Source organism: Monopterus albus, unplaced genomic scaffold, assembly GCF_001952655.1.
Source record: "Monopterus albus unplaced genomic scaffold, M_albus_1.0 scaffold116.1, whole genome shotgun sequence".
NCBI lineage: Eukaryota > Metazoa > Chordata > Actinopteri > Synbranchiformes > Synbranchidae > Monopterus > Monopterus albus.
The window spans coordinates 545,644-571,043 of record NW_018127996.1 but is presented as its reverse complement, the minus strand read 5'-3'; the positions used below and the strand labels follow the sequence as shown (position 1 = coordinate 571,043).

Sequence of the window (25,400 nt, the reverse complement as noted above, 5' to 3'; positions counted from 1 at the left end):
TTAGCCTCCTTACAGCATGTTCATTCGTCACCCTCCTATAGAAAAGATTTGTTTTTGGCCTCTCTTTTCTATACTGGCCCTCATAAACCACAAATACTGGTAGATGATCACTAATATCATTTATAAGTAATCCACTTGTCATTTTGCTGTCAATAACATTGGTAAGTATATTATCTATTAGTGTTGCATGCTGGGTTGTTAATCTACTTGGTTTTGTAATTTTTGGGTATAAACTGCATCTATATATTGTGTTAATAAACTCCTCAGTTCCTGTGTGCTTGTTAGGATTCAACAAATCTATATTGAAGTCACCACATATAAACATTAATTTATGACTTATTGTCAAGTCATTTTCTTTGTCTTTGATGTCCATGACAACATGGCCCATCACCTTGGACGCTAAATTCCTCTTGGTTTAGTTGAATGTGTGCCTACCATAGACTGTATATAAAGGGTGACATGTCACCACTTCCTGCCACTATGCACAAGTGAAACCAGTGGTGCATTTGAGCCTCTGTGAGTGGCAATCCAGGTGATCCGTTTTAGCTTGTAGAGCCTAAAATTAATGACCATAAAGGGGCAGCCACAGTTTGAATTGGTCTTTGGTTGATAAATCAATACCAGTCACCTGCCTCACTGGCCAAAAACTCCCAGAGATAACATTCGAAATAAATTTGCTAAATACAGCTGTTTATATTTGCATGTTAGCAAATTTTCTGATTGATGATATTGAACTCACGGGCCCTGGATTAATATTTAACATGTTTAGTTTATCTCTTCTTTTTTATTGGCAGGATGATTAACATGCCTAACATTAGTTTTGAAATATAACATAGTGTAGCAGGTACAAGGCTACTACAAAATACAAAAAAAAATAAATCCTTAAACCAGCACAAAGATAATTAGGTTACTATACTGTGAATTCCATCTTCTGAGTGTGTGACACTGTGCATGTGAGTTGTGGTCAACATACCGTCACCTTCTCTAAATCAGCTTCTGAGGAGGTGGGAGACAATGGGCTGATGGGACTGAGGGATGGGGAGCTTCCAACACTGGAGACATACTCAGGATCAGGAACGTACAGAACCTGCAAACACAATCCATGTATTTACACAGGAGCTGCCTTTGTGCAAACACACACTGACCATGACACATGCAAATACAGGAAGTGAACCAAAGGTTTACAAGGCAAATAACACGACGGCCTCATACCAGTGAAAAGGATAAACAGAAAGCAGGTGACTGTGAAGTGATTGTTATGATAGTAAGTCAAGGTGTCAGAATTAACAGTGATGGGAAGGGAGTACCTGGTGGTATCATGGAATTAGAACACATACAGTAAATGTAGGCAAATCTGTGTGTTGCAGTACTATTTACAGAGTAATTTTATATCAAGGTACTGCTTCTTCCACTTAAGTAAAGGATCTGAATACAATCAAACATCAAACTAATCTTTTAAGAGAGGGCCACTATATGCTCATTGCATTGCATTCCAAACATGGGAGGCTTTCCAGATTCAGTCAATCATTAAAATATATCAAATGCATGGATGATAAAAAAATCCCTGAACTCTGACAAAAGAAGTGGGCCCTCTAGTGTGACTACATCTAGAAAGGACATGGACAATTGCCTCATTTGGACCTGTACAATATCTATTAGAGGCATTAAACATTTATACTCATACTTTTTTATACTGTAAATTATTGAACTGTCCAAGCATTATGAGATGAAATCTCAATCTAGATACAGATTTAGGCCTAAATAGATCAACTCTTTTTGTTGCCGTGTAGCTGTAACCAGCTGGAGAAGGAGAAGAGAGATGACAGGTCAGTCCCACTGTTTGCACACAGCTCAACTCAGCGTTGTTTGCTGAGAGCTAAGGTGGAGGATGCCAACAGGACTGGGGCATTTGGCTCGTCTCCATTCGTCTGAATTTCATTTCGATGCCAAGGATAAAAGAGTGACAAAATATAATTTAGGATATTTGTCACCCATTAAAAACAGATTTACACTTCTGATCTATTTCTTGTCTGAAAAGACAAGAAAAAATGGAAGCCAGGGAAGCTGGCAGCACTTGGCAAGCTAAAGCTAAAGATGGGTAGCATGTGTCATGCTGCCGGAACTAAAGCGTCTTTAGGAGAATATTAGGATCACACATATTATTATGCCCTTTTAGAAACAAAATAGGTCTTTAGCAATAAATTGTATCTTAATGACACAAGTGACACTGTAATTAGCACGCAACTGGGGATACAGATAGTTGGTATGTGGTTAGTGAGTCAGAGTCACAGACAAAGGATAAATACATGCAACATGATGTTACCTAAAAACCTTCTATTTCCATTGTTTCCACATAAATTCCCACATCTAAGAAATGCTCAGTGATTGTAAGATCAAGACAAACCATTGAGAATGCATAACTAAGTGCGAAAGAAAGTTATGACAATGAGAAATTTGTGGTTTGTTGTAAATATAAGGCTGCTGTGGACAGGGATGGAGTGATGCAACTAAATCTATAACTGAAGAAGTGCACGGCGGCTCACACCTGGCCAGGCACCACTGCCCTGGAGAACAGCTTGTTCAGCTGAACCAGCTCGTTGGGTGTGGTGTCGAACTTGAGAGCGATGCTGTTCAACGTGTCCCGTGATTCCACCTGGACCACAAAACAAGAGAGAGGACACAAAATCATGCACTGGGCTACTGTGCAGGGCAGACTTAAAGATATGACGCAAAGGAGACAAACAGAAACAAATCTGATGAACTGAGCTGTGTGTTTTATGCATGGTAGACTTTAGGATCTTATGTAAATTTAAGCTGTCAGCTGTTGACCAAGTATAGGTTCCCATGGGATGCAATGCTGCTGGCAGAAATATGAACTGATGCAGGTGCCAGCAGCAGTCTTGTGCTACTATCTTGTGAACCACTCATGAAGCAAATTCCTTTAATTCAATTTAAAATAAGGAAGCCTTGATCATCAAATCTTAGCTTTGCAGCCTGCAGTGATGTGCAATATTCTGTAAAGTATCAAAATCAAAAACACAAAAGGAAAAGTGTAACAAATGGATGAAACATTATGCTTGTCTAAACTAAAATAAGCTGCAACAGTTAGCATATCTGGCTAACTGCTGTAGCTGCCTTCTTTAATAGCCAAGCACGACTTACTAGGCTACAAAGCTGGCACAGCCACTATATACAAAGAATACATTTTTTTGTATAATTGAAGGCAAATTGTATTTAAGCCAAATTGTGTGTTAAGCTCTAAAGACACCACCAGAGCACTCCTGTGATGAACTGTTCAAATTAGACCTGGCTTCCCTTGAAACATCATCAAATGCCACAACCATAACCAGACCCTGGTGAAGCCTGAACCAGCTCTGGCTGTAGACTGAAAGCTGACTCATCATAGGAGAAAGGCAGATCCTGCTCCAAAGACGAGGAACGCCGTCTCAGCTCGTAGCCTCGAAAGGCGTTCTGGAACTTTGGACCTCCACAGACCTCTCCTCTGAGTAACTCACTCCCATCACTGCAAACAACCAGTAATCCCTCCAGCCATCCACTGGTTCCATCTCTGTTACAAATGTACCATTTCAGTGCATATTTCATCTCATTTTGCCTGTTGTACATATTGTAAATAAATTTACTTAGCTTTGAACTGGCTATTTCTCATGTCATCTTTGGTCTATTATTTCCAGTAACTAGGTCAATGAACTGCTGAATTCCTGGCTTTTAGTTCAAGACTGAAATAATAACTTGGATTAATAAATTCATCAATAGAGTGTAGTCCACTATAAAGACTTGGTGCCCTAATCTAACAAGGTATTAAAACATTAGAACTAGTAGCCATGTTTAAGAACCATCTTAAAACAGGTCAGCATGAAACATTAAAAAGTTCAGCATCTTCAATCAGCTCACGGAGCTAAAATTAGCTTAACCAACTAGCAACAGCTGTTAAAATATGCCAGTGAGAGCCAACATTTCAGCCAGCAAAAGCAACAGCTGCTGGCTAGCAATGAGGGGCTGCTGCTGCCTACCTCTGTCTGAAATCATGGACACATTGGTTATTAAAAAAAACCTAGGTCATAGGTTTGCCTCCGTCATACATATGAGTTGTGCAAAATCACAAAGTTTGACAGGTATAGCAGCAATAACAATGGGTGTGGTACTTAAACCATCTTGTCCTACCTGCAGTTCTAAACCCAATGATATTTAGATGACACTGATATAAAACAGTAAAAACCCAGAAAATCCTGGACTCAAACATTTTTGCTTAATTGATAACTTAAAAAGCAGATAAGTTCCAAAAACTGCAGTTAATAGTTTTCAATGGATAATTAATTGATTATTGGTTAGTTATTTAAAACACTGTGCTAAAACACATCAACCTTGGACCTTTTTAAGTGAACAAACAAGCAGAATAAATGGCAGAATTGTTTTTATGTCCGTATTGTGACTAAATCCTGAGCTCAGCTGCTGCACCCTGTGGTGTGACACAGGTGCATTTGCTCGCATCCACCGGTTAAAATTCATACAACAGTGGCCCATGTGTCTGAACTGGTTAAGCATCTAACATGCCCAGTGGGAGTTCCTACCTTCCAAATCAGAATGACAGCCATGTCAGAAAGTGCCTGCTTTGTGAGAAATGTTGCATAAGTGCAGAAAGTGACGTCTGGAGAGAGAGCCCCTGAGAACTAGACAAGTAGGGCTGACTATGAGTTGTGTTTAATTAGGAGAGGATAATGGCAATGGGTGTTTTAGTGCACCAGTCATGGGGCAGCCTTGGCGGTTCTGTGTGTGTGTGTGTGTGTGTGTGTGTTGGAACAGTCCAAAAAACAACAAAGAATGACAGCTTCCCTAAATTCTTGACATGACACATTATTTCCAGGATGATATTCTATTCATGATCAGACAAACACACACACACACACAGCACAGTCATAGACAGGTAGCTGAATAAGTGGAACCAAGACAGACAAGATGGAACACAAGTAACAAAATCACTGTGTGTGAGACAGTCACACATGACATGATCAGGATCATGTCTGGGGCTGCCCAGTAGAAAACTCAACAATAGTGAGGGAATGAAGCAGAAAATATAGAAGCTCAAAAGCTGTTAGCAACCAGTACCACCGTAGATATCACTGTAATATCAGCGGTAACATAGACTAACTCAATCTCCACAAACAGACCTTTGTCTCCAGACAGAACTGAAAGTTGCTGTAAAGTGAAAAATTAGAATCTTTTGCATCTTTCACTGGTACATGGGTGCCAGGCAGTATTTCATGAGCCAAAAGTACCTGGCAAAAATCAAAAACAAATGAGGTGTAGAGGAGCTGAGAGGAATTCATATTTCAAATATGTGAAATACACAAAGTGCGCTTAATTTATCATATACTGTAGCTGTAGATATGTTTTGTGCGAAAATGTGGCCAGGATTGGGATGAGATGTGGCTGAGAATGTCATCTGCCTATAAAACAGTCTTTTATGTACAGCTCTTCAGCAAGAAATCAATAACATATAGTTTCTCCCCCTGTCAGTCAAGGCAAAATAAAAACACTGTTAAGACAGTGGTGCATTCCCAGCAAAAAGCAAGATCATCAGACAATGATTCTTGCCAAAACCCCGCAGAAAGCCCTGCGAAGTGACATTTGTGTACGTATGTAACCATGGTTATTTAAGCTGCTTAAAAATTAAACTGGATTCTTGCAAGTACCACTCTATAGTGTATTCATTCAACTACCAGTCCATAATACAGCCATGGCTGAAGCAAGACCACTACATGCAACTAGAGGAATAACAACACTACTGATACACTGTCAGTACATAAAGTGTACTGACAGTAAAGCCACATGATAAAACTACATGCAGCTAATGATGGCAAAGATCCAGCAGAAACAACAAGCAAATACTAATCACCATGGAAATACAGTGACAGCAACACTGCTGTGTCGCTTGTTTTGGCTCCAGAGCACTGCTCATTAACCTCTGGAGTTGAAAAGTATTTTGATGCTGGTCACTTGAATCTAGCACTCTCCTCCACAAATGGGCAGCTGGAAAAACGTTGGGAAATTAGTATGTTTAAAGTCCAGTATAATCATAGCATTGATTTTGAAATGATTGCTGTGTGTTTTGAAAAGAAATCTGAGCAGCTGACAAAATAATTGTGGAATCATTGTTGCAGATCACAAGTCCTGTCACAACGAGCCATTTCCCTGTAATGATGTGGGCTGGACAATGGGTTGGACAAAGCTGGGCTGGGAGCTTGCCTAGAGTAGCCCAGATTGTGGGCTAGACAACAGGAAGACACTGAACCACCAGTTGCTCCTGTTAGGTTATTTCTTAGTTAGATAGATATTCAGAGATTTGTTGTCTAGGAATGTTTAGTGCAGACAGGGTGACTGGCTTAGGCTGTTAACTGTTCAGCCTGCAGTGCAGACTGCAGGCACGTCAAGGTTACAGGAAAACTGCTGTTAGTGTCAACTGTAATGCTAGTCTTAATATTTGTCTTAATGTGTAAGGTTATGTCCAATTGTTTTAGATACACACCACGAAAACAACAGTCACGCACCTTGACTTTTCCTCATGTTTTGGCTAAACGTTATGGCAGCTGCAAGGCTTGCTTATCGGGTGACGTCACGGTTCGACAGCCCAGAAAGGATTAATATTGTATAGCAATGCTTGGTTCGGGGTCTTTTGGGTTTCCGGGCTGCTCGGGCAGCCTGGGGGTTGGAAGATCTCTGGACTTGAAGTGTTAATTCTTGCCTGTGACTTTTTGAATAAACCAGCACGGTTATATTTTTTATATACTCAAGTGGTCTGAGTCGTCCCTCTGAGTTCCTGGTTTGAAAGAACCAGATGAGGCTTTATAATGGTTTTCAGCCTTTACTCCTGATGGGCAGACTCTGTTGCCACTGTTGTGTGAGTGTGCACGCGAATGGGACAGTGAGAGAGGCAAAGTGCAAAGGATTTTGAACAACATTAATTATTCATCAGTAAAGTTGCAGCAAGTTCAGTTCAGTTCAGTTCAATTCAATTCAATGTCGTTTGTAAAGCACCAAATCACAACAACAATCATCTCAGGACAAACCCAGCAGATCCCACTTGAGCAAGCAATTGGCAACAGAGGAGAGGAGAAACTCCTTTTAACAGTAGAAAGTGACAACTGAAAAATGATTAAATGTTTCTGTATATCCAGGCACCTATTTATAGCTGGTCCACAGATACATCTCCCCGAAGGGTCAAAGGGAAGATACACAATAACAGCAGTTTGTTGTGCTAATTCAATTGTCTACTTTGATTAAATGTTAATTTGATTTTTTTCTAGAAACAAATCAAATTACAAATCATCCTTCATGTTTCAAAATGATATTTGATAACCTTTAGATTTTTACTGCTTGTTCATCAGGCCAGACTTAATTCAACGATCGATCAAAATTGAGATTACAATAAATGGAAGCTGCACAGGAACCGAGGCAGTGAATACATGGACACACCTCATGGACTTTATGAACTCATGGCTGGACAGTTGAGATGTGTGACATCATTTGTCATAGGCAATACAAGCCATTGGGTGTGTCTGTGACAGAAACAGCATCATATCTAAGATGTATTGTAGTTAAAGTGATACACTTAATTGGGAATGTTATCAGGATGTACTGTCAGTGAGAAGTACAAAAGTACAGGGTGGGCCCACAAAAAGTAGCCCGCCTCCAATACCACGCTCTTGAGTACACTGGCTACTCTTCTGTGGCCCACCCTGTATCTGATGACTCACTCATTACAGAAAGAAACGTGGGTCAGTTAGTGGATTCGTATAGTACAAGCTAGTCTGTAGTCACCTAGTCTCTAAATTATAACAAGTGCAGTGTTTTCATTCTACTTGACCAAACTCAGTTTACACAGGAAGGCTGTGTGAAATCAACAACATGACTCTCACAGTTCTGTCTTTATAAATACAGTATACTTATTGTTTTTATATGCATGCAAGTACCCCACCTGTACTTGGTCTTTCTTCAATCTAAGTTATGTGTTACATGTGCAATAATCATATACCGATTTCAGGAAACTGTATGAGCTCCTATCCCCCTACTGTGAAACTCAAACATTATACCTAGGGTTGCAAAGGGGTGGAAACTTTCCGGTAAATATCAGGAAACTTTGCTTGGGAATTTAAGCTAGGGAATTTTGGAAATAATCAAAGTCAGAAACTTTCCATGGGAATTAAGGGGAATTTATGATAATTAATTGGAAATTTGGGGTCATTTATACAAATGGTATAAGTCTCTGGTTTCTGCAGTCCTTTCACCCTTTCAGGTGTCTTCTTCCTGGACCTCATTAACATCCATCATGTCCACTTTTTAGCTAGCTACGGCATAAAAACACATTTTGATTTAGTGATTTCCAGTTAAACTTTAATACCATGAATCAAATATATCATCCGACCTACTTGACTAGAAGTAGTCCTTAAGCTCAAATGCACTGGTGTGGCTTTAGTAGTCCTGCTGTAGTGTGCAGGATTCCAGAAATGATCTTTACATGTGAGGACTGCACAGTGCATGCAAGGGGTGTGACCTCAGTAGCCCCTACAATAAGTAGTGTGCTGTGTGCATGTGACTGAGAAATGCACAGGGTAGAAACTCAACTGAATTTGCATTGAATCTGATAGTTTTAACCAAGATTATGCTGAGGAATCAAAGGCACGCCCCTAGGGATGCCTGTTTTCTATGTGGCATGTGAGCATCACATCCTGAAGAAGATCAAAGCCAGGCTAAGAGACAAAACCAGGATACAAGTTTGCATGTCATCACAATCATTGATGTCTGGTTTGTTTGAATTCTAGAAATTCAAATCAAGTAAATGTTGGCCAACCTCAAGGCAGTGTGGTGGTGGTGGTGGTGGTGGTGGGACGCATTTGTGCCTTCCACTGTGATGACAAAAAAAAAAAAAAAAGCAGTGAAGACATTTATTTCCCATTAAAGGGGTTTCTTTTTAGTTGATTTAAGGGTCCAAGGACAGAGAGTGCTGTAGAGGCAAATTCATGATTTGTAATACTGGCCCATAAAAATCAAGATGAACTTGACTTGGCATACTGTACAGACAAGAGGATGTGGTGACAGGTATGTTTCCCATCTAAAACATTTGCTTATAACTGTAATTAACAACTATTGGAGATTTTATGACAGAATCCTCAGCCCTGTAAAGACAGTTGTACTGTTCATTCTGACAAGAGCAGCATGTCAGCCTGATAAATTTCCTGTGTCAAAGAAGACAGGAAGTGTCACAGAGATCAGACCCACCGTGGCAAAGTCTATGTGACATGACAATGACATACACCCACCATGTGTTATAACCATGGCCATAAAAGGCAGAATAACAACGTCACAGTATGCCCTAGCCGCTAGAAATTATTACTGTGGTGTGTCATACCTGATCATCAATCATAACCCCCGTTTGGCATTTGTGTACTGTCCTTGGTATATGGCTAGCATTTTAAGTTTACAAATTTGTGAGTTTTCAAGGCACTAGAAAATGTTTTTTTTGTTTTCTTTAGGTGGTATATTAAGAGTAAAAAAATCAGCAGGACTCCTCCAGTGTCTTTTGGCTATAGTCTCATCCATGAACTATTTTAGCTTCATAGCTTTTCTGTTGGTCAGTACACACCAAACTATAAGACATTCTGGTCTATAGGATGTACAGCAGCTAAAAACTTTCCTTTGTTTGTTTTTAGCATCCTGCAATATGAAATCATACATCTGGATCCTAACCTCTGCTTTTGTTCTACAAATAGATAGGTTAAAGGTAACCTAATGTAAGACAGCTGCTGGCCCCTGTATCAAGTAACTGCCATGGTAGTTCTTGTATCGGAAGCTCAGCCAATCAATATGGGTAAAAATATCTGCTGTTCAATGAAGTAAACACTGGTAAAGCCAGGTTGTGGGCTGATATTGGCACCAAATGTAATAATAGTATGAATTAATTTTGTCTTTTAAGATTAATTAATCACTTAATCAGAATATGCCAAGAACACCGGAAATACAGCATGCTCCATATGTCACAGCCCCCACTAAAATTTCACATGTACAATTAACTCCACCAAACGTCAGATGTAGCCATTGATCGTACTGTAAAAGGAGCTACTGTATCTTTGACTCAATTAACAAAGCAGAGGACAGGGGACATGCAAATGCGACCCACTGATAAAGACCCATTATTGACACCTTGACAGCAGAACAAGGGAGGATTGGAGGGAAAGCTAAAGAGAGAGTAATCACAACCAGGATCATGGCCATTAATGGCAGGTGGACCCTATCTTCTTATCCTCCAGATCAATAATACTCATTCATCCAAAACTGGGAATGAATAATTAACCTTCTTCCTGCTAGGGTGGCATCTTCTCCTTTCGAGGAAAAAGGTAGAGAATGCTGTGGCAGCCATCTTGAGAATGACTGACGTCTAGCTAATGGTCACCTTGTTGAACAGGAGAGGACATACAGACAAGGGCAATAGGGCTGGATAAAGACTAATAGCTCCATTAAAGTGTCCACTGGCATCTTGGTAAAAACGTTAAGCATGGAACATGACAGCAAATCTTTTAGTGTTACTGGAAAAGGTCAACCAAGGAAGAAAGATGCAATCTCAGAGGGTACATTATTCAGGAGATTGTGTTAAAAGCAGTCCCACAGGTCAATGGCTGATCCATATTTTTATGTAGGACCTGTTTTAAGACCACTTCAGGTTCTCTATGGAAAACAGAAACAAGTAGGGGAACAAATTAAACAACTGGAAAAGAGTAAAAGAGAAACAATCATCAACACAGTGAATGGACTGTCATCATCAGACTGGAAAAAACTCCAGTGTATGGTTTAATCACCCATGATACCATATCAGAGCAGCTATCGCTGCTCATTTTACAATAGAGGATGAAGCCCACCTTAGCATGACCGTTGCCATGGTGATTTTGTCTCTACTATCCTAAATGGCATGTGCATTGTGTGCAATTGTACCCTTGCTGATCATTTGCAGACCTAAATTTGGGTCACTATATGTGAAAGGGGAGACGGTCACATTGTTCAGTCCTTTTCTGGGGACACAGAGCAAGTTTGCTGTCTTACTTTCCAGCTTTTATGGATTCCTACTTGTGTCACGCTCTGACCTCCTGCTTCAGGCTTTGACTGCCTTTCCACTGATTTGCTAACAACCAACACATGACAACCAGCGAAGCAAAAGGAGATTCACTCAGAAATATGACTCATGAATACGGACACCAAGGGAGTGTTTGAGCTAGGGCTGTCTGGGAGGGGTTAAGTGGGTCTATAGTCACCTGTGTAGTTACTGCTTCATCTGAGGATTTCACAATACTGTGAAATTTGTAACACAGCCTGGTGAGTGATATAAAACAACAGTAGAAAGATATGAGAAGTGATAAGAAACATATTATACAGTATTAGTCATAATTTAATTTTTGAAAACATAAGGGAACAAATTTAAATAAATTAAAGATCATTTGGATAAGGACGGTCTTTTTATTTTGGGCTTAACTTTGCCTTCGACAAGTCGTGTTCATCTAAAGCCAAACAAGTTTACTGTTGTTTAAATTTAGTGGCAATAACTAATTACTATATAGCCTGCTTAAAATCACATTTTCATTAGCCTAATTATTACTTTCGAAATTATATTGACTGATAACTGTTATGTAGTTTTCCATTTATATGATAATAACAAACTGCTCTTACATGTGACAATATAGCTGAAGATAAACGGTCTCCCTGTTAGCTGCTCAGCTAATGTTAGCTAATATTACAGCTTTACAAACAGATGGGACAAGCTGCTGCTAAGCTCTGAATGGTCAAATATTATACTTAAAGTGACTAAAACATTATTACAATGCAAGTATAACTCGAGAAGTCTGACTAATGTTTAATATCTGCAGCTATGAACTGTTGTTTAGTCCTCAACAGCTACTGTACCTAGCTACCACGTATGCATCCAGAAAATGATGTATGTGCACAGGCAGCTAACACAACATTGTTCACTGAGTGACAGACTCATTACTCTGTTCTTTGTGACCACCAAAATCACCCAGTCCATGCTACATTTTTAAATATCAAAACAAAGCAGACCGGCATCTTTAGCAGAGCAGAGAGACTGACTCTGATTTTTGTTTACATCCAGTTATTTGTGACGGTGTGTGGTATCTGTTCTTATGGTGTCTTGTTGCTTGCTCTCTGTTGTTTTTGTCCCTTACTGCTGCTGGAACACTGGAATTTCCCCACTGTGGGATCAATAAAGTTCTACCCTACCCTACCCTATTTAGTAGTTGGCTAATAAACAAGCTAAATGTTGATACAGCCAAATCTAAAAATGAAAACCCTGCAAACAGGATTGACAGAGGCTGATCTGACTAGAGAAGTCATATGGCTTGTTAAAACAGTGTGTTAAAATGTTATGTATCGCCTCTAGCCAGCAATGCATTCCCCAAAATTAAGCTGAAACAAAATACTGGGCTCTAACAATATACCTGGACCATTTTGCAAGTGTAATAAGAATGAGTTGACTAAAAGGTAACAGACTGAGCTGCAGACATTTAGGCCATATATCAGTTTGCTCTTCTATCCATCTAGCCACCCATCCTTCAGTCTCTATCTTCTCTACATGCATTCTGCTCCATTCCCTCTTCCATCCTTTTTAACATCACCATCCACACACCCCTCCAGGCCCATCATTTCTCTATCATCCACTGACTTCTATTCTCAAACTGAGATCCGGGACGGAGCTGAAACTGTGGGGTCTCCTCTCCTCCCCAGTGGTGAATAATGCAATCAGAGGGACTGATTGTCAGGAGGGTGCAGAGTTAAGATTGCCACCAGCGTGTGTCTCTCTGTGTGTTCATGCCCACGCATAGACACACACCAGGTGTTTGGCGTATGACTCATCTAATGTCCGCACGTCCTCTATTGCCCAGAGTGCTTCCTCTTAGCTCAGCAGAGATCCTTTCAACCTGCAGACAATGACTGACCATTACTTGGTCATTATCAGCCTTTACCCTCTTCCCATCTGGTGAAATTGTGACATACCTGTATCATACTGCAGATCATATATAGTGCAGGATTTACAAAAACAAGTAAAACTGTGTGTAAATGTTGTTAGAACAAGGTATTAAACTAAAATTTAGCTTATTGGCTACAGATCAAAATAAGAAAAGTCAGAGGATCACCAAAGTCATCAGAATCCATCCTCTGGGCAACACAAATGTCTATACAAAATGTCATTGTAATCCACTGAATAGTTATTGAAATATTTCAATATAGACGAAAGTGGTGGACCAACAGATCAACCGACCAATCAGCTGCCTGGCTGACGGACCTTTCAATTCCCAACAACCGTGTCGAGGCTAGAAATTTCCAGCCATACTGAGCACTACATGTTGTAAAAGTAAACATCTTGCAGTGACTGCTATGGCCATTGTTTCTCTGTAACACATACTGTACGATTTAATGCTATCTATGCTGTTGGCTAGAATGACATCATCTATCTATCCATGCTGACAAGTTCATTCTGTCTTCCACAAACTGGAATCCACACAGTGCTTCCCCTCAGTGACACAGTATGTTTGTCCATCTTTATGTTAAACAAACAAATCAGGTCAGCCCAACATATCTGGAGGAATAAAAAATAGGGAAGCTGTAAAATTAATACCCAAACTATCAGTTGTAAACATTCATTACAACTAACAGACCACAGTAGTGTGGTGTCTCCTGTGTGATTATTATTGTGGTTGTTGTTGCTATTATCAAAATTATTAAAAATCCAGCCAACTAAAACAAAGCTGGACAAAATCTGATTCTTTGTTTTGTGCACTCTATTGTTAGGTCTCCTCTCTTTTTAGAAAAGTGTACCAAATATCCAACTAGCAGCTGTTCATTTCTAAAATGACAAATGCCTTTGTTACTATGTCATAGCAGGCCAAAATAAAACATGTGGGTTTGTGTGCTCTCTGCAAGCTGCTGTCTGCACTCATCCAAAGAATGTTTATGATATAAAAGATATGTCTGCCCATTGTTTTGTAACTGTGTGTGGAGATAAATGTGTGGTCCACATCTTGGTCGCCTTTGACTGGCGATCCTCTCAGACAGTCTGTGGGTGGGAAGAACACCCTGCCCCCACGTGGCTCACCCCCACACCGCTCTTTGCCTCTCTCCGTCTCCTCATCGATCTCTGTTTTCCCTGGAGATTTCAATGACTTTTTAATTGGATTCAGGTCAACCAATAGCTAGACTTGGCTGAATGGACAGGAGTTACCAGTGTCTAGGCAGATGGGTTGTATCTGCTCAGGTTATTTCCCAATATGAAAAAGGGACAGAGAAAGAAGCCTGTGTGTCAGGTAGAGGGGTGAGAGGGGGGAGGTAGAGGAAGACGGAGGCTGATTGTTTTGATAAGGTGGAATAAGAGGAAACCCTGCCTTTTCCTGTAAGTGCCGGCTGATTGATTATAAACGTATCTGCTGGAGAACGAAATAAGGAAACATCGCCGGCCGTCCCCTCGGTGTGGGAGATGAGTTTAAGATAAAGCTGCTTCTCAATCACTGGGACGCTCTCGGCCATGTGTCTCTCTCCGTGCAGGGGATGCCTGCTTATACTACCTCAAACACTTTTGTTGGCCCCAAGCCCCATTGCTGGTACATGCTGCTACAGCATGTCAAGCGACAGGACACAATCACTGGCACTGGAAATGCTCAATCCATGTATCAGACTATCAGCAAAATGGGGGCAGGGGGTGGGGGAGCTGGGGTTTGGTTAATAAGGGGGAAAGGCAGAGAGAGAGATGGCTGACAAAAGCAGGGTTAGTATGTTGTGTGATTCAGATATGGATCTTTGTCCCCCCAAATACTAAATGTCAAGTTTCTACCTATTTTTCATTACCACTCGCATTTCAGTCCATCTTGCTGACTCTCTGTGACCTTTCTGTGCATATCAGGGCCATGACACAGTCCTTTGGCCGTGACAAACGATGTAACAGTTTAGGTTGTTCAAGACCTGGCAAGGTAAACAAGGGCCTTGTCAATCAGCAGAGCTTGGATGACTGACAGGTTGGGGAGGCGGTGGAGGTGGTGATGTTGGTGTGAGGTGTTGGAGATGGAGGAAGGGAGCCAATCACAGGGAAACCTACATCAGCTCCCAGAGCTGGGAGCAACGACCAGAGACCCAGTGGCAGAGTAACTGTTAAAAATGGGAATGAAAAAAAGAGGAGTTTGTGGGGAGTGACTGGAGTGTTAGAGAAACACTACAGACCTTTCTTTGCTTCAGTCCCTTCTCTCTCTTTCCTCCCTTCACGCACTGTCTTCAACAAACAGTGGGAGCTGAGCCGCAGCTATCCCACTCCTCTCTGTTGCCACAGAGAGAGAGAGAGAAGTGAGGAAAGGCAGTCCGATTGCAGCTGGATTTGAGGGTCATTTGAAGAACACAAATGGGTAAAGCAGAGACGAGCTCCATTTTCAGTTCATACCAGGGAACCAGAGCCTTCTTTCTCTCCCTTTCTCTAGCTTCACCCCCGACACCCGCTGCCCTTTCTGCTACACCACAGCTAAATCAATAGAAATGACAATGCAGTTGGAAGGTCATTTGCAAGCACAGCAGGGTCTGTGTTGGAATGCTCGCTGATATGTGGCACAGAAAAACAAACACACCTCCTGCCAGTGCTACTGCCTGTCTGTCCTGCTCTGGTCCAGCTGGAGAAAATGTACCAAGCTGCTACAATTCCTCTATCTCTTTTGTATACATCAACATGCAAAATGGAGCTGAGTGAGGATACAATGTTACCATGGGTGTTCTGTCTGTCTCTCTCTCTCTCTCACACACACACACCCTATGTAAACACAGTCTGAGAATGAGGTACACGTGTTACACTGGTAAAATCCATAAAATGCTTCTCCCTTCGCTAATGAGTTACCCAGCACTGTCAGGCATGGTGCCTGCACAGCACACAAACAACCACTACAGCTAGAATACTGTAGCTTGTCAGAACTACAGATACCAGCAGCAGCCTGGGAGCAGAAAAGCATCAGAAACATGTAGTGACATTAACACAGAGTTGCTTGTTCGTTACTCACAGAATATTCAGTGGTCCCTTTGGGTCTCTGGAACGACATGTGTCTCCCATCCTTCTTCTCTGGAGTCTTCTTCTGGCCGGTATCTGAAAGCAAGCGAGGCAAGGTATGCATTACATTCATGTTCCTCTCTCCCCAGCTTGTCATAAGCTGCTGTTTCCCAGCCCCGTGGGTAGACAGCTCATTCGTCAACAGTGAGCAAGCCAGCGAGCCAGCAAGCCAGCGAGCCAGCCAGCCAGCGATGTGAGCTGTAAGTGTCGGTCTACTTTCTCTCTCTCTCTCTCTCCTTCTCGCTCTGCTTCTACCCTCCTGCTCTCACGCTCTCTCTATCACACTGTCCTCTCCTTGCTCACTCCCTCTCCCTTCTTCTTCTTAGCTCACTTGTCTAGCGCAATGACAGCCTTTGTAAGCAGTTCACCTTGCCTTCCTCTCCTTGTTGCCTCTCACGGCACACAGGGACCAGGTTGACCTCCATCAGGGCACCACCGCTTTGGATGCGAGCCCGAGAGAAGAAGAATAAGATGGAATCAGTTGAGAAGCAGGGCGTGCAAAAGCTGGGAACGGAGTGGAGAGAAAGTGGGGGCTGAACTGGAGAGCGAATAGAGGAGAAGGGAGGGTTCATGGCTACGTGCTGTTTGGGTAGGATGCTGCACGGGGAGGTGACAGCCAAAGAAGAGAGTGGAGGTACAAACCGGCAGCGGTCATTGTAGCTTGAATTCAACAGATTTCCTACTTTTTGAAATGAACAGGAAGGATTGAAAGAAAAAAAAAGCAGAGTCTGACAGAATAGCAAACAGTGAAGAGTGGTCAACAACGCATAGCCTACATCTTGTACCAAGGTGGCAACTCTGAATCCACACATAAGATTTATCGTATTGGCCTTGGCAACACTTGTAAGTGATATTGTAATGGTGGAACAATATTCAATTAAATATATATAAATTTAATTAATTCCCTCTGTGTACACAGGTACATTGCACTGTTTAATGGTCTATGAAAGGATGTTTGTGGCCAACCTAAAGAGTTGTTCAGACTGATATCTGGTCAGAGGGCAGGGGAATTGTAGGTCATCTTTGACAAAAACCACTTCTGCCACTTTTTTCAAATGAACACCCATTGTTAATCAGCTGATCAACGTCATATCAGCTGCTTTATGTGTTGCCTGCGCTCCAATTGAAGGGTTTCCCCACCCTTGGTGCAATGTAACCAACGACACACCAGCACGATCGAATTGAGTGTAGCTTCATTTCCTTTGGCCTCTGTCCCTGTCAGTAAACATACTTTAGCAAAGAAAAAAGGCAGATGACATGTACAAACATAAGTGACACTGTTGAAGACAAACAGTAAAACAACTGAAAAACATGTAATATTTATGGGAGGTACTCCTGACAAAGGGGGAATGGCAAGTCCATTGTTAAATATTTATTTACCACCCCCATCCAACATGTTAGTGTGCATGTTAACATGTTAGCCAAATTCTGTGACCTGACTGATTCTGTTCCCTGTAGCAGTGCAACACTAGGTTTGCCTTCAGTTAACGCTAAGAGCACCGTGCATGTATAACATCAGTGATTTATTTAACTGATATTCACTGAATAATAGGGTACAAACGAGAGAGAGAGAGAAGTGAGGAAAGGCAGTCCGATTGCAGCTGGATTTGAGGGTCATTTGAAGAACACAAATGGGTAAAGCAGAGACGAGCTCCATTTTCAGTTCATACCAGGGAACCAGAGCCCTTTTTCTCTCCCTTTCTCTAGCTTCACCCCCGACACCCGCTGCCCTTTCTGCTACACCACAGCTAAATCAATAGAAATGACAATGCAGTTGGAAGGTCATTTGCAAGCACAGCAGGGTCTGTGTTGGAATGCTCGCTGATATGTGGCACAGAAAAACAAACACACCTCCTGCCAGTGCTACTGCCTGTCTGTCCTGCTCTGGTCCAGCTGGAGAAAATGTACCAAGCTGCTACAATTCCTCTATCTCTTTTGTATACATCAACATGCAAAATGGAGCTGAGTGAGGATACAATGTTACCATGGGTGTTCTGTCTGTCTCTCTCTCTCTCTCACACACACACACCCTATGTAAACACAGTCTGAGAATGAGGTACACGTGTTACACTGGTAAAATCCATAAAATGCTTCTCCCTTCGCTAATGAGTTACCCAGCACTGTCAGGCATGGTGCCTGCACAGCACACAAACAACCACTACAGCTAGAATACTGTAGCTTGTCAGAACTACAGATACCAGCAGCAGCCTGGGAGCAGAAAAGCATCAGAAACATGTAGTGACATTAACACAGAGTTGCTTGTTCGTTACTCACAGAATATTCAGTGGTCCCTTTGGGTCTCTGGAACGACATGTGTCTCCCATCCTTCTTCTCTGGAGTCTTCTTCTGGCCGGTATCTGAAAGCAAGCGAGGCAAGGTATGCATTACATTCATGTTCCTCTCTCCCCAGCTTGTCATAAGCTGCTGTTTCCCAGCCCCGTGGGTAGACAGCTCATTCGTCAACAGTGAGCAAGCCAGCGAGCCAGCAAGCCAGCGAGCCAGCCAGCCAGCGATGTGAGCTGTAAGTGTCGGTCTACTTTCTCTCTCTCTCTCTCTCCTTCTCGCTCTGCTTCTACCCTCCTGCTCTCACGCTCTCTCTATCACACTGTCCTCTCCTTGCTCACTCCCTCTCCCTTCTTCTTCTTAGCTCACTTGTCTAGCGCAATGACAGCCTTTGTAAGCAGTTCACCTTGCCTTCCTCTCCTTGTTGCCTCTCACGGCACACAGGGACCAGGTTGACCTCCATCAGGGCACCACCGCTTTGGATGCGAGCCCGAGAGAAGAAGAATAAGATGGAATCAGTTGAGAAGCAGGGCGTGCAAAAGCTGGGAACGGAGTGGAGAGAAAGTGGGGGCTGAACTGGAGAGCGAATAGAGGAGAAGGGAGGGTTCATGGCTACGTGCTGTTTGGGTAGGATGCTGCACGGGGAGGTGACAGCCAAAGAAGAGAGTGGAGGTACAAACCGGCAGCGGTCATTGTAGCTTGAATTCAACAGATTTCCTACTTTTTGAAATGAACAGGAAGGATTGAAAGAAAAAAAAAGCAGAGTCTGACAGAATAGCAAACAGTGAAGAGTGGTCAACAACGCATAGCCTACATCTTGTACCAAGGTGGCAACTCTGAATCCACACATAAGATTTATCGTATTGGCCTTGGCAACACTTGTAAGTGATATTGTAATGGTGGAACAATATTCAATTAAATATATATAAATTTAATTAATTCCCTCTGTGTACACAGGTACATTGCACTGTTTAATGGTCTATGAAAGGATGTTTGTGGCCAACCTAAAGAGTTGTTCAGACTGATATCTGGTCAGAGGGCAGGGGAATTGTAGGTCATCTTTGACAAAAACCACTTCTGCCACTTTTTTCAAATGAACACCCATTGTTAATCAGCTGATCAGCGTCATATCAGCTGCTTTATGTGTTGCCTGCGCTCCAATTGAAGGGTTTCCCCACCCTTGGTGCAATGTAACCAACAACACACCAGCACGATCGAATTGAGTGTAGCTTCATTTCCTTTGGCCTCTGTCCCTGTCAGTAAACATACTTTAGCAAAGAAAAAAGGAAGATGACATGTACAAACATAAGTGACACTGTTGAAGACAAACAGTAAAACAACTGAAAAACATGTAATATTTATGGGAGGTACTCCTGACAAAGGGGGAATGGCAAGTCCATTGTTAAATATTTATTTACCACCCCCATCCAACATGTTAGTGTGCATGTTAACATGTTAGCCAAATTCTGTGACCTGACTGATTCTGTTCCCTGTAGCAGTGCAACACTAGGTTTGCCTTCAGTTAACGCTAAGAGCACCGTGCATGTATAACATCAGTGATTTATTTAACTGATATTCACTGAATAATAGGGTACAAACCAGTGGTGGAAACTAAGTACATTTACTCCAGTTCTGCACTTAAATACAATTTTGAGATATTTGTACTTTACTTGAGTGTCTTCATTTTCTGTTAGTTCATACTTTGACTTCACTACATTTTAGAGGCAAATATTATACTCAAGCTATATAGCAAGTACTTCAAATTATTTGCATCTAAGCTGATTCAAACTATCTGTCCCTTTACCAGCTAGAACATTAAATGTGATGAACACAAGAATGCATCAGGATAATTCAATAATATTATACACATTGTTAAATGTGCCATTCCGCATAATGAGTACCTTTATTTTTAATACTTCACATATGTTTTGATGCTGATAGTCTGTACTTTTACTTAAGTAACATTTTGAATGCAGGACTTTTACCTGTAACAAAGTATTTTTACATGGTGGTATTGATACTTTCACTTACTGTAAGAAATGGATCTGAGTACTTCTTCCACCACTGGTAGAAACAATGTTATTTTGACTGTGTTCTTAGTTGTGCAGCTGCAGCACAGCACCCCAGTGAAAAGCAAACACAGCAAATGGAAAAAATGAGTGAGGACAAGGTCAGTGAATGTCAGTGACAACACACAGCAAAAGCCCCATAACCCTTCAACATAGCAGAATGGCTGTAGTGTAGGTTTGATAGTTACTGTAGCTTCTACCAGTGTCAGGCCGTCTGATAATTGGTCTATAATCCCAACAATAAATGACCAATTGTGTTATTAATAGACTCTTAAATACCAAGTTACATCTTTTGTTAAACAAAACTGCCGAAATATGTATAATATAACTGCTGCTTGTCCTTACATGTCTTTCTTTTGTCAGCATTGTACATGACTAATTGAGCACCTTTATTTGTATCATTCTCATCAGACATCTCAAAATATGAGTCACACACCAGCATAGCTATTCCTGGAGCTCAGGACTGGCTGGCAGAAAGTCAGAGGGGAGGGGAAAATCAGAGCAGTTTCAGGTGTAAATATCAGTGTAGTAAATATGATACTGTGGGTTATATTCATGAAACGTAGGCTTAGGCTGTAAAATGTATAGACGTACAGACAGATGACTGACACTGTGCATTTATTGGCTTTATGTAGCTTGGCTCAGTGGGTACAGCAGGTTGTCTTATAATTGTAGGGTTGGCAGTTGGATCCCCAGCTACTCCAGTCCATGTGTCTAAGTGTCCTTGGGCAAAACAATGAGCCCCAAATTGCCACCGGTGTGTGAATGTGTGTGCAGGGCTAATGGTGTGATGCACTTTGTTAGTGTTCCACTGCGTAGAAAAGTACTATACAAGTATAAGACCATTTACCAAAACAGTTTCCTTTGATTTTAAAAGCTGCATTTCAGTGACCTTAATTTTTTAGAAAATACTGCAGCAGTGCTTTCCAAGCTTTTGGTGTCCTGACCATTTAATACAAAGAAATGGCTTCTTGCAAACCTTTGTTACAGGTTGCATACAGTACGTCTATAAAGTTATGAGGGGTTTAAACAAGACACATCACACAAAATCAGTTATTCAGCATTCAAATGTAATCACTGGGAGAATGATTACCTCCAGGAGGAGAACACAAACTGGAGCTGTGGCATTTTAGTTGCTATTTGGAGTCAACACGTCATCATGTGCGATTGCATGCTTTCTTGTTGATGAAATATAATCCAGCGTGTCTCTGTCATGCCAGTGTGGCCTGCATGTAAACTGACTTGGTTAGTAAACAGTGGAGGTGTTGATCTGCTTTGTGAGCCACAGGATTCCAAAGGCAATACATATTTACACCATGTTTTTCTTTTGTCATAGCCTGACATGCTTACCCACAGCTGTAAACACTAAACCGCTGAAACCTGAGCACAACAAGAGTTAACACAAGACCAGATAATACAGAATGAGAGGAGTGGTAAAGAGTGACAATGCGATACAAAGAGAGAGAGAAAGTGAAAGAGAATAACAGATATGCATTAGCAGCTGCAGGGGTGTTTGCACGTGGTGAGCCAGTGTTCGGTCTAAAATTAAACCTCACCATGGTGGTGGCACAAGAACTGGCCATTTTATTCACACTCCAGACACAAAGTGGGGCACAGCACTGGGGCATCTTCAATAACAAAGGCTCTGGTTTCATCCCACTCCACAGGAAGCTGGGAACATCTGTTGTCCCTCAATAAGCCCTGCTTCTACAGAACATGTGATCCTTTCACATCTTCTGATGAATTTTTATTTTTATTCAAGCATGTTTCTGGGGTCAATATACATGTATTTCTTTGATTTTTCCGGGTCAGATACACAATTTTTGCCTTTTTCCACAACTGTAAGATGTTTCACATCATGCATTGAGATAGCATGACATAACATACTGAAGTTCTAGGAGGCGCAGGCGCTGCACTGGACAGGCATGAAGAAATGGGCCTGGGGCCAGTGCCAATCTAGATAAAGTAAACGCAGTTATCGCTGCTGAACAGCCTAGTGGAAACATGTCTGAAAGAGGTGAGCCGAGGTCGCTAGCTACAGTGCCTTGCAAAAGTATTCATACCCCTTGAATTTTTCCACATTTTGTCACATTACAACCACAAACTTAAATGTATTTTATTGGGATTTTATGTGATAGACCAACACAAAGTATCACATAATTGTGAAGTGGAAGGAAAATGATGCGTGGTGTTCAAGATTTTTTACAAATAAAAATCTGAAAAGTGTGGCGTGCATATGTATTCAGCCCCCTTGAGTGAGTACTTTGTTGAAGCACCTTTCGCCGGTGGGGATGGTGTGCTCAGGTTGATGTGCAGTGTGAGGTTTCCACCACACATAGCGTTTTGCATGTAGACCAAAAAGTTCAATTTTGGTCTTATCTGACCAGAGCACCTTCTTCCACGTTTGCTGTGTCCTCTACATGGCTTGTGGCAAACTGCAAACGGGCCTTCTTATTGCTTTCTTCCAACAATGGCTTTCTTCTTGCTGCTCTTCCATAAAAGCCAGATTTGTGGAGTACACGACTAATAGTTGTCCTGTGGACAGATTGTCCCACCTGAGCTGTGGATCTCTGCAGCTCCTCCAGAGTTACCATGGGCCTCTTGGTTGCTTCTCTGGTTAATGCTCTCCTTGTCTGTCCCATCAGTTTAGGTGGACGGCCATGTCTTGGTAGGTTTGCAGTTGTGCCATACACTTTCCATTTTCGGATGATGGATTGAACAGTGCTCGGTGAGATGGTCAAAGCTTGGGATATGTTTTTATAACCTAATCCTGCTTTAAACTTCTCCACAACTTTATCCCTGATCTGTCTGGTGTGTTCCTTAGTCTTCATGATGCTGTTTGTTCACCAATGTTCTCTAACAAACCTCTGAGACCTTCACAGAACAGCTGTATTTATACTGAGATTGAATTACACACAGTTGGAGTCTATTTACTAATTAGTTGACTTCTGAAAGCAGTTGGTTGCACTGGATTTTATTTAGGGATATGAGAGTAAAGGGGGCTGAATACATATGCACACCACACTTTTCAGATTTATATTTGTAAAAACTCTTGAACACCACGCATCATTTTCCTTCCACTTCACAATTATGTGATACTTTGTGTTGGTTTATCACATAAAATCCCAATAAAATACATTTAAGTTTGTGGTTGTAATGTGACAAAAAGTGGAAAAATTCAAGGGGTATGAAAACTTTTGCAAGGCACTGTACTTGGTTTGTTGTTAAGCCAAGTAAGACAACAGTCACTATGGCAGAAGCTGCTGTACTTTACTGTTTTTACTGTTTTTCATAAAGAACATTTTATTGGCATATTAACACAATAACACTGGGTCAACTGTGTGACTCACTCCGACATAAAAGGAGCTGCTGTGTGTCAGGAAGAACAAAGGCTGCCTCACACCAATCTGGGATGTAAACAGTCACATGAGGCCATGCCTATCTGAACAACTTAACAAAAAGACACGCGACAGTGGCTGCATCCCAGTGATGGTCCACCGCACTGCTTCATGGGTACACATCACTGCAGAAAGGATCTGAGCATGTGTCAGTGCTAGGAGGTTTCTGCTCAGCGGATGTCCATATGTAAATGACGTTTCTTGTATTGCAGCAGATTTAACTCTCACCTCTTTGCAGCATAATGTCTGTGGCATGAAAACTGTGATCAGCTCCCACAGAGTGACAAATTTCTGAAGTGAAACTTCTTGAAAATATTGAAATGCTATAAAAAGTCTATTTTCTCTTGTGAAAGCTGTCAAAAAAGAATTAAAAACATTATTCAAAGTTATACAGCTATATGTTAACATGCAGCCATCTTTTTCCTCTCTCTTTCCTTACCCACATTCATTAAAACCAGTAATGAATCACTCCTCAAAAGAATGTCTTACGTTTTAGGGAGGTGTACACCAAGGATCTCTAGCAAGGACATCTGAAAACTTTGGGAAGAACAAAACAAAAACAACACAGATCTCCTTCACACAGTAGCTGCCATTAATGTGCGTGCTTGGTGACTAAACTTGATAGAAAACAAACTGTGAAACATGTCTCCAAACACACCGGAACTTTGTCAACCTTTGGCAATCTGATATACCTACAGTAACAAACCCAACAAGGCAGAGCAGTGAATGTGAATGATTCTTGACAAGTGCTAAAAGCAAGCGCTACTGTATTGGAATCTAAAAACGTGCTTTGTTCTGTACCCCTGCAATCTGTTGCATATGAATCATGGCTGCTAAATATATAGCTCACTTTGTACACACTTTGTACACAGCTATGACAAAACGAAGCAGGCAGGGAATAGGAGTGTCAGCATCTAATCTGACTAACATTCCCTTATGGCCTGAGAAAATACCCAAGCAGTCAAATTCCCTCTGCTCTCTCCCTGCCTGCTGGCTATTCACATGCACGGATGTTATTTTTAGAAACACCCTAAACAGTAGGGGAGACAAGAGCCCTGCACCACAGCCACACTGAACAGGTGCTGCACAGGGTTAGTTGGAGGAAACGTAATCTCAAAAGTTTGTGAGGGAGGCAGGAATGGCACTGTGAGTTAGCAGTTTGTGATATACAGAGGATGGACAGAATAACACAAACACCCGTGAAATATAATGCAAGAGGCTGGTAACACACACCTCTCTTTTGTTTTGTGAAGCTTAAAATAGAACAGACAGTAAGTGCTATGATCATTTTTGAGAATATTTCCATCATAATGTGATGGTTTGTATGGACAGAAATTAAAATTGATTACCATCTACACTATGTTGTACTGGAACATTTTATGCAATACTACAAAACACAACTGCTCCATAGCAACTATGGATATGCTGCATCAGTGAAAGAAATGATCTTGATTTAATTTGTACAGAAAATACTGTCTGTATATTATATATATATATATA

General features: G+C 41.5%; 1 protein-coding gene across 9 annotated transcripts in view; it reads right to left on the bottom strand.

The window, feature by feature from the left end:
* The window catches only part of oxr1a (oxidation resistance 1a), a 199,495-nt gene that overhangs the window by 39,708 nt on the left and 134,387 nt on the right, over positions 1 to 25,400 (bottom strand). For 4 of the 9 annotated variants that reach the window (XM_020611663.1, XM_020611666.1, XM_020611665.1 and 1 more), the window contains 3 exons: positions 18,425 to 18,507; positions 2,546 to 2,653; positions 974 to 1,087 (listed from right to left, as the gene is read on the bottom strand). In XM_020611663.1, the coding sequence (XP_020467319.1) occupies positions 974 to 1,087; positions 2,546 to 2,653; positions 18,425 to 18,507 (305 nt within the window). Of the gene's footprint in view, positions 1 to 973; positions 1,088 to 2,545; positions 2,654 to 16,103; positions 16,435 to 16,518; positions 16,653 to 18,424; positions 18,508 to 18,839; positions 18,975 to 25,400 lie in introns of those variants that run through there. The other 5 variants (XM_020611669.1, XM_020611671.1, XM_020611668.1 and 2 more) reach the window with 5 other exon arrangements.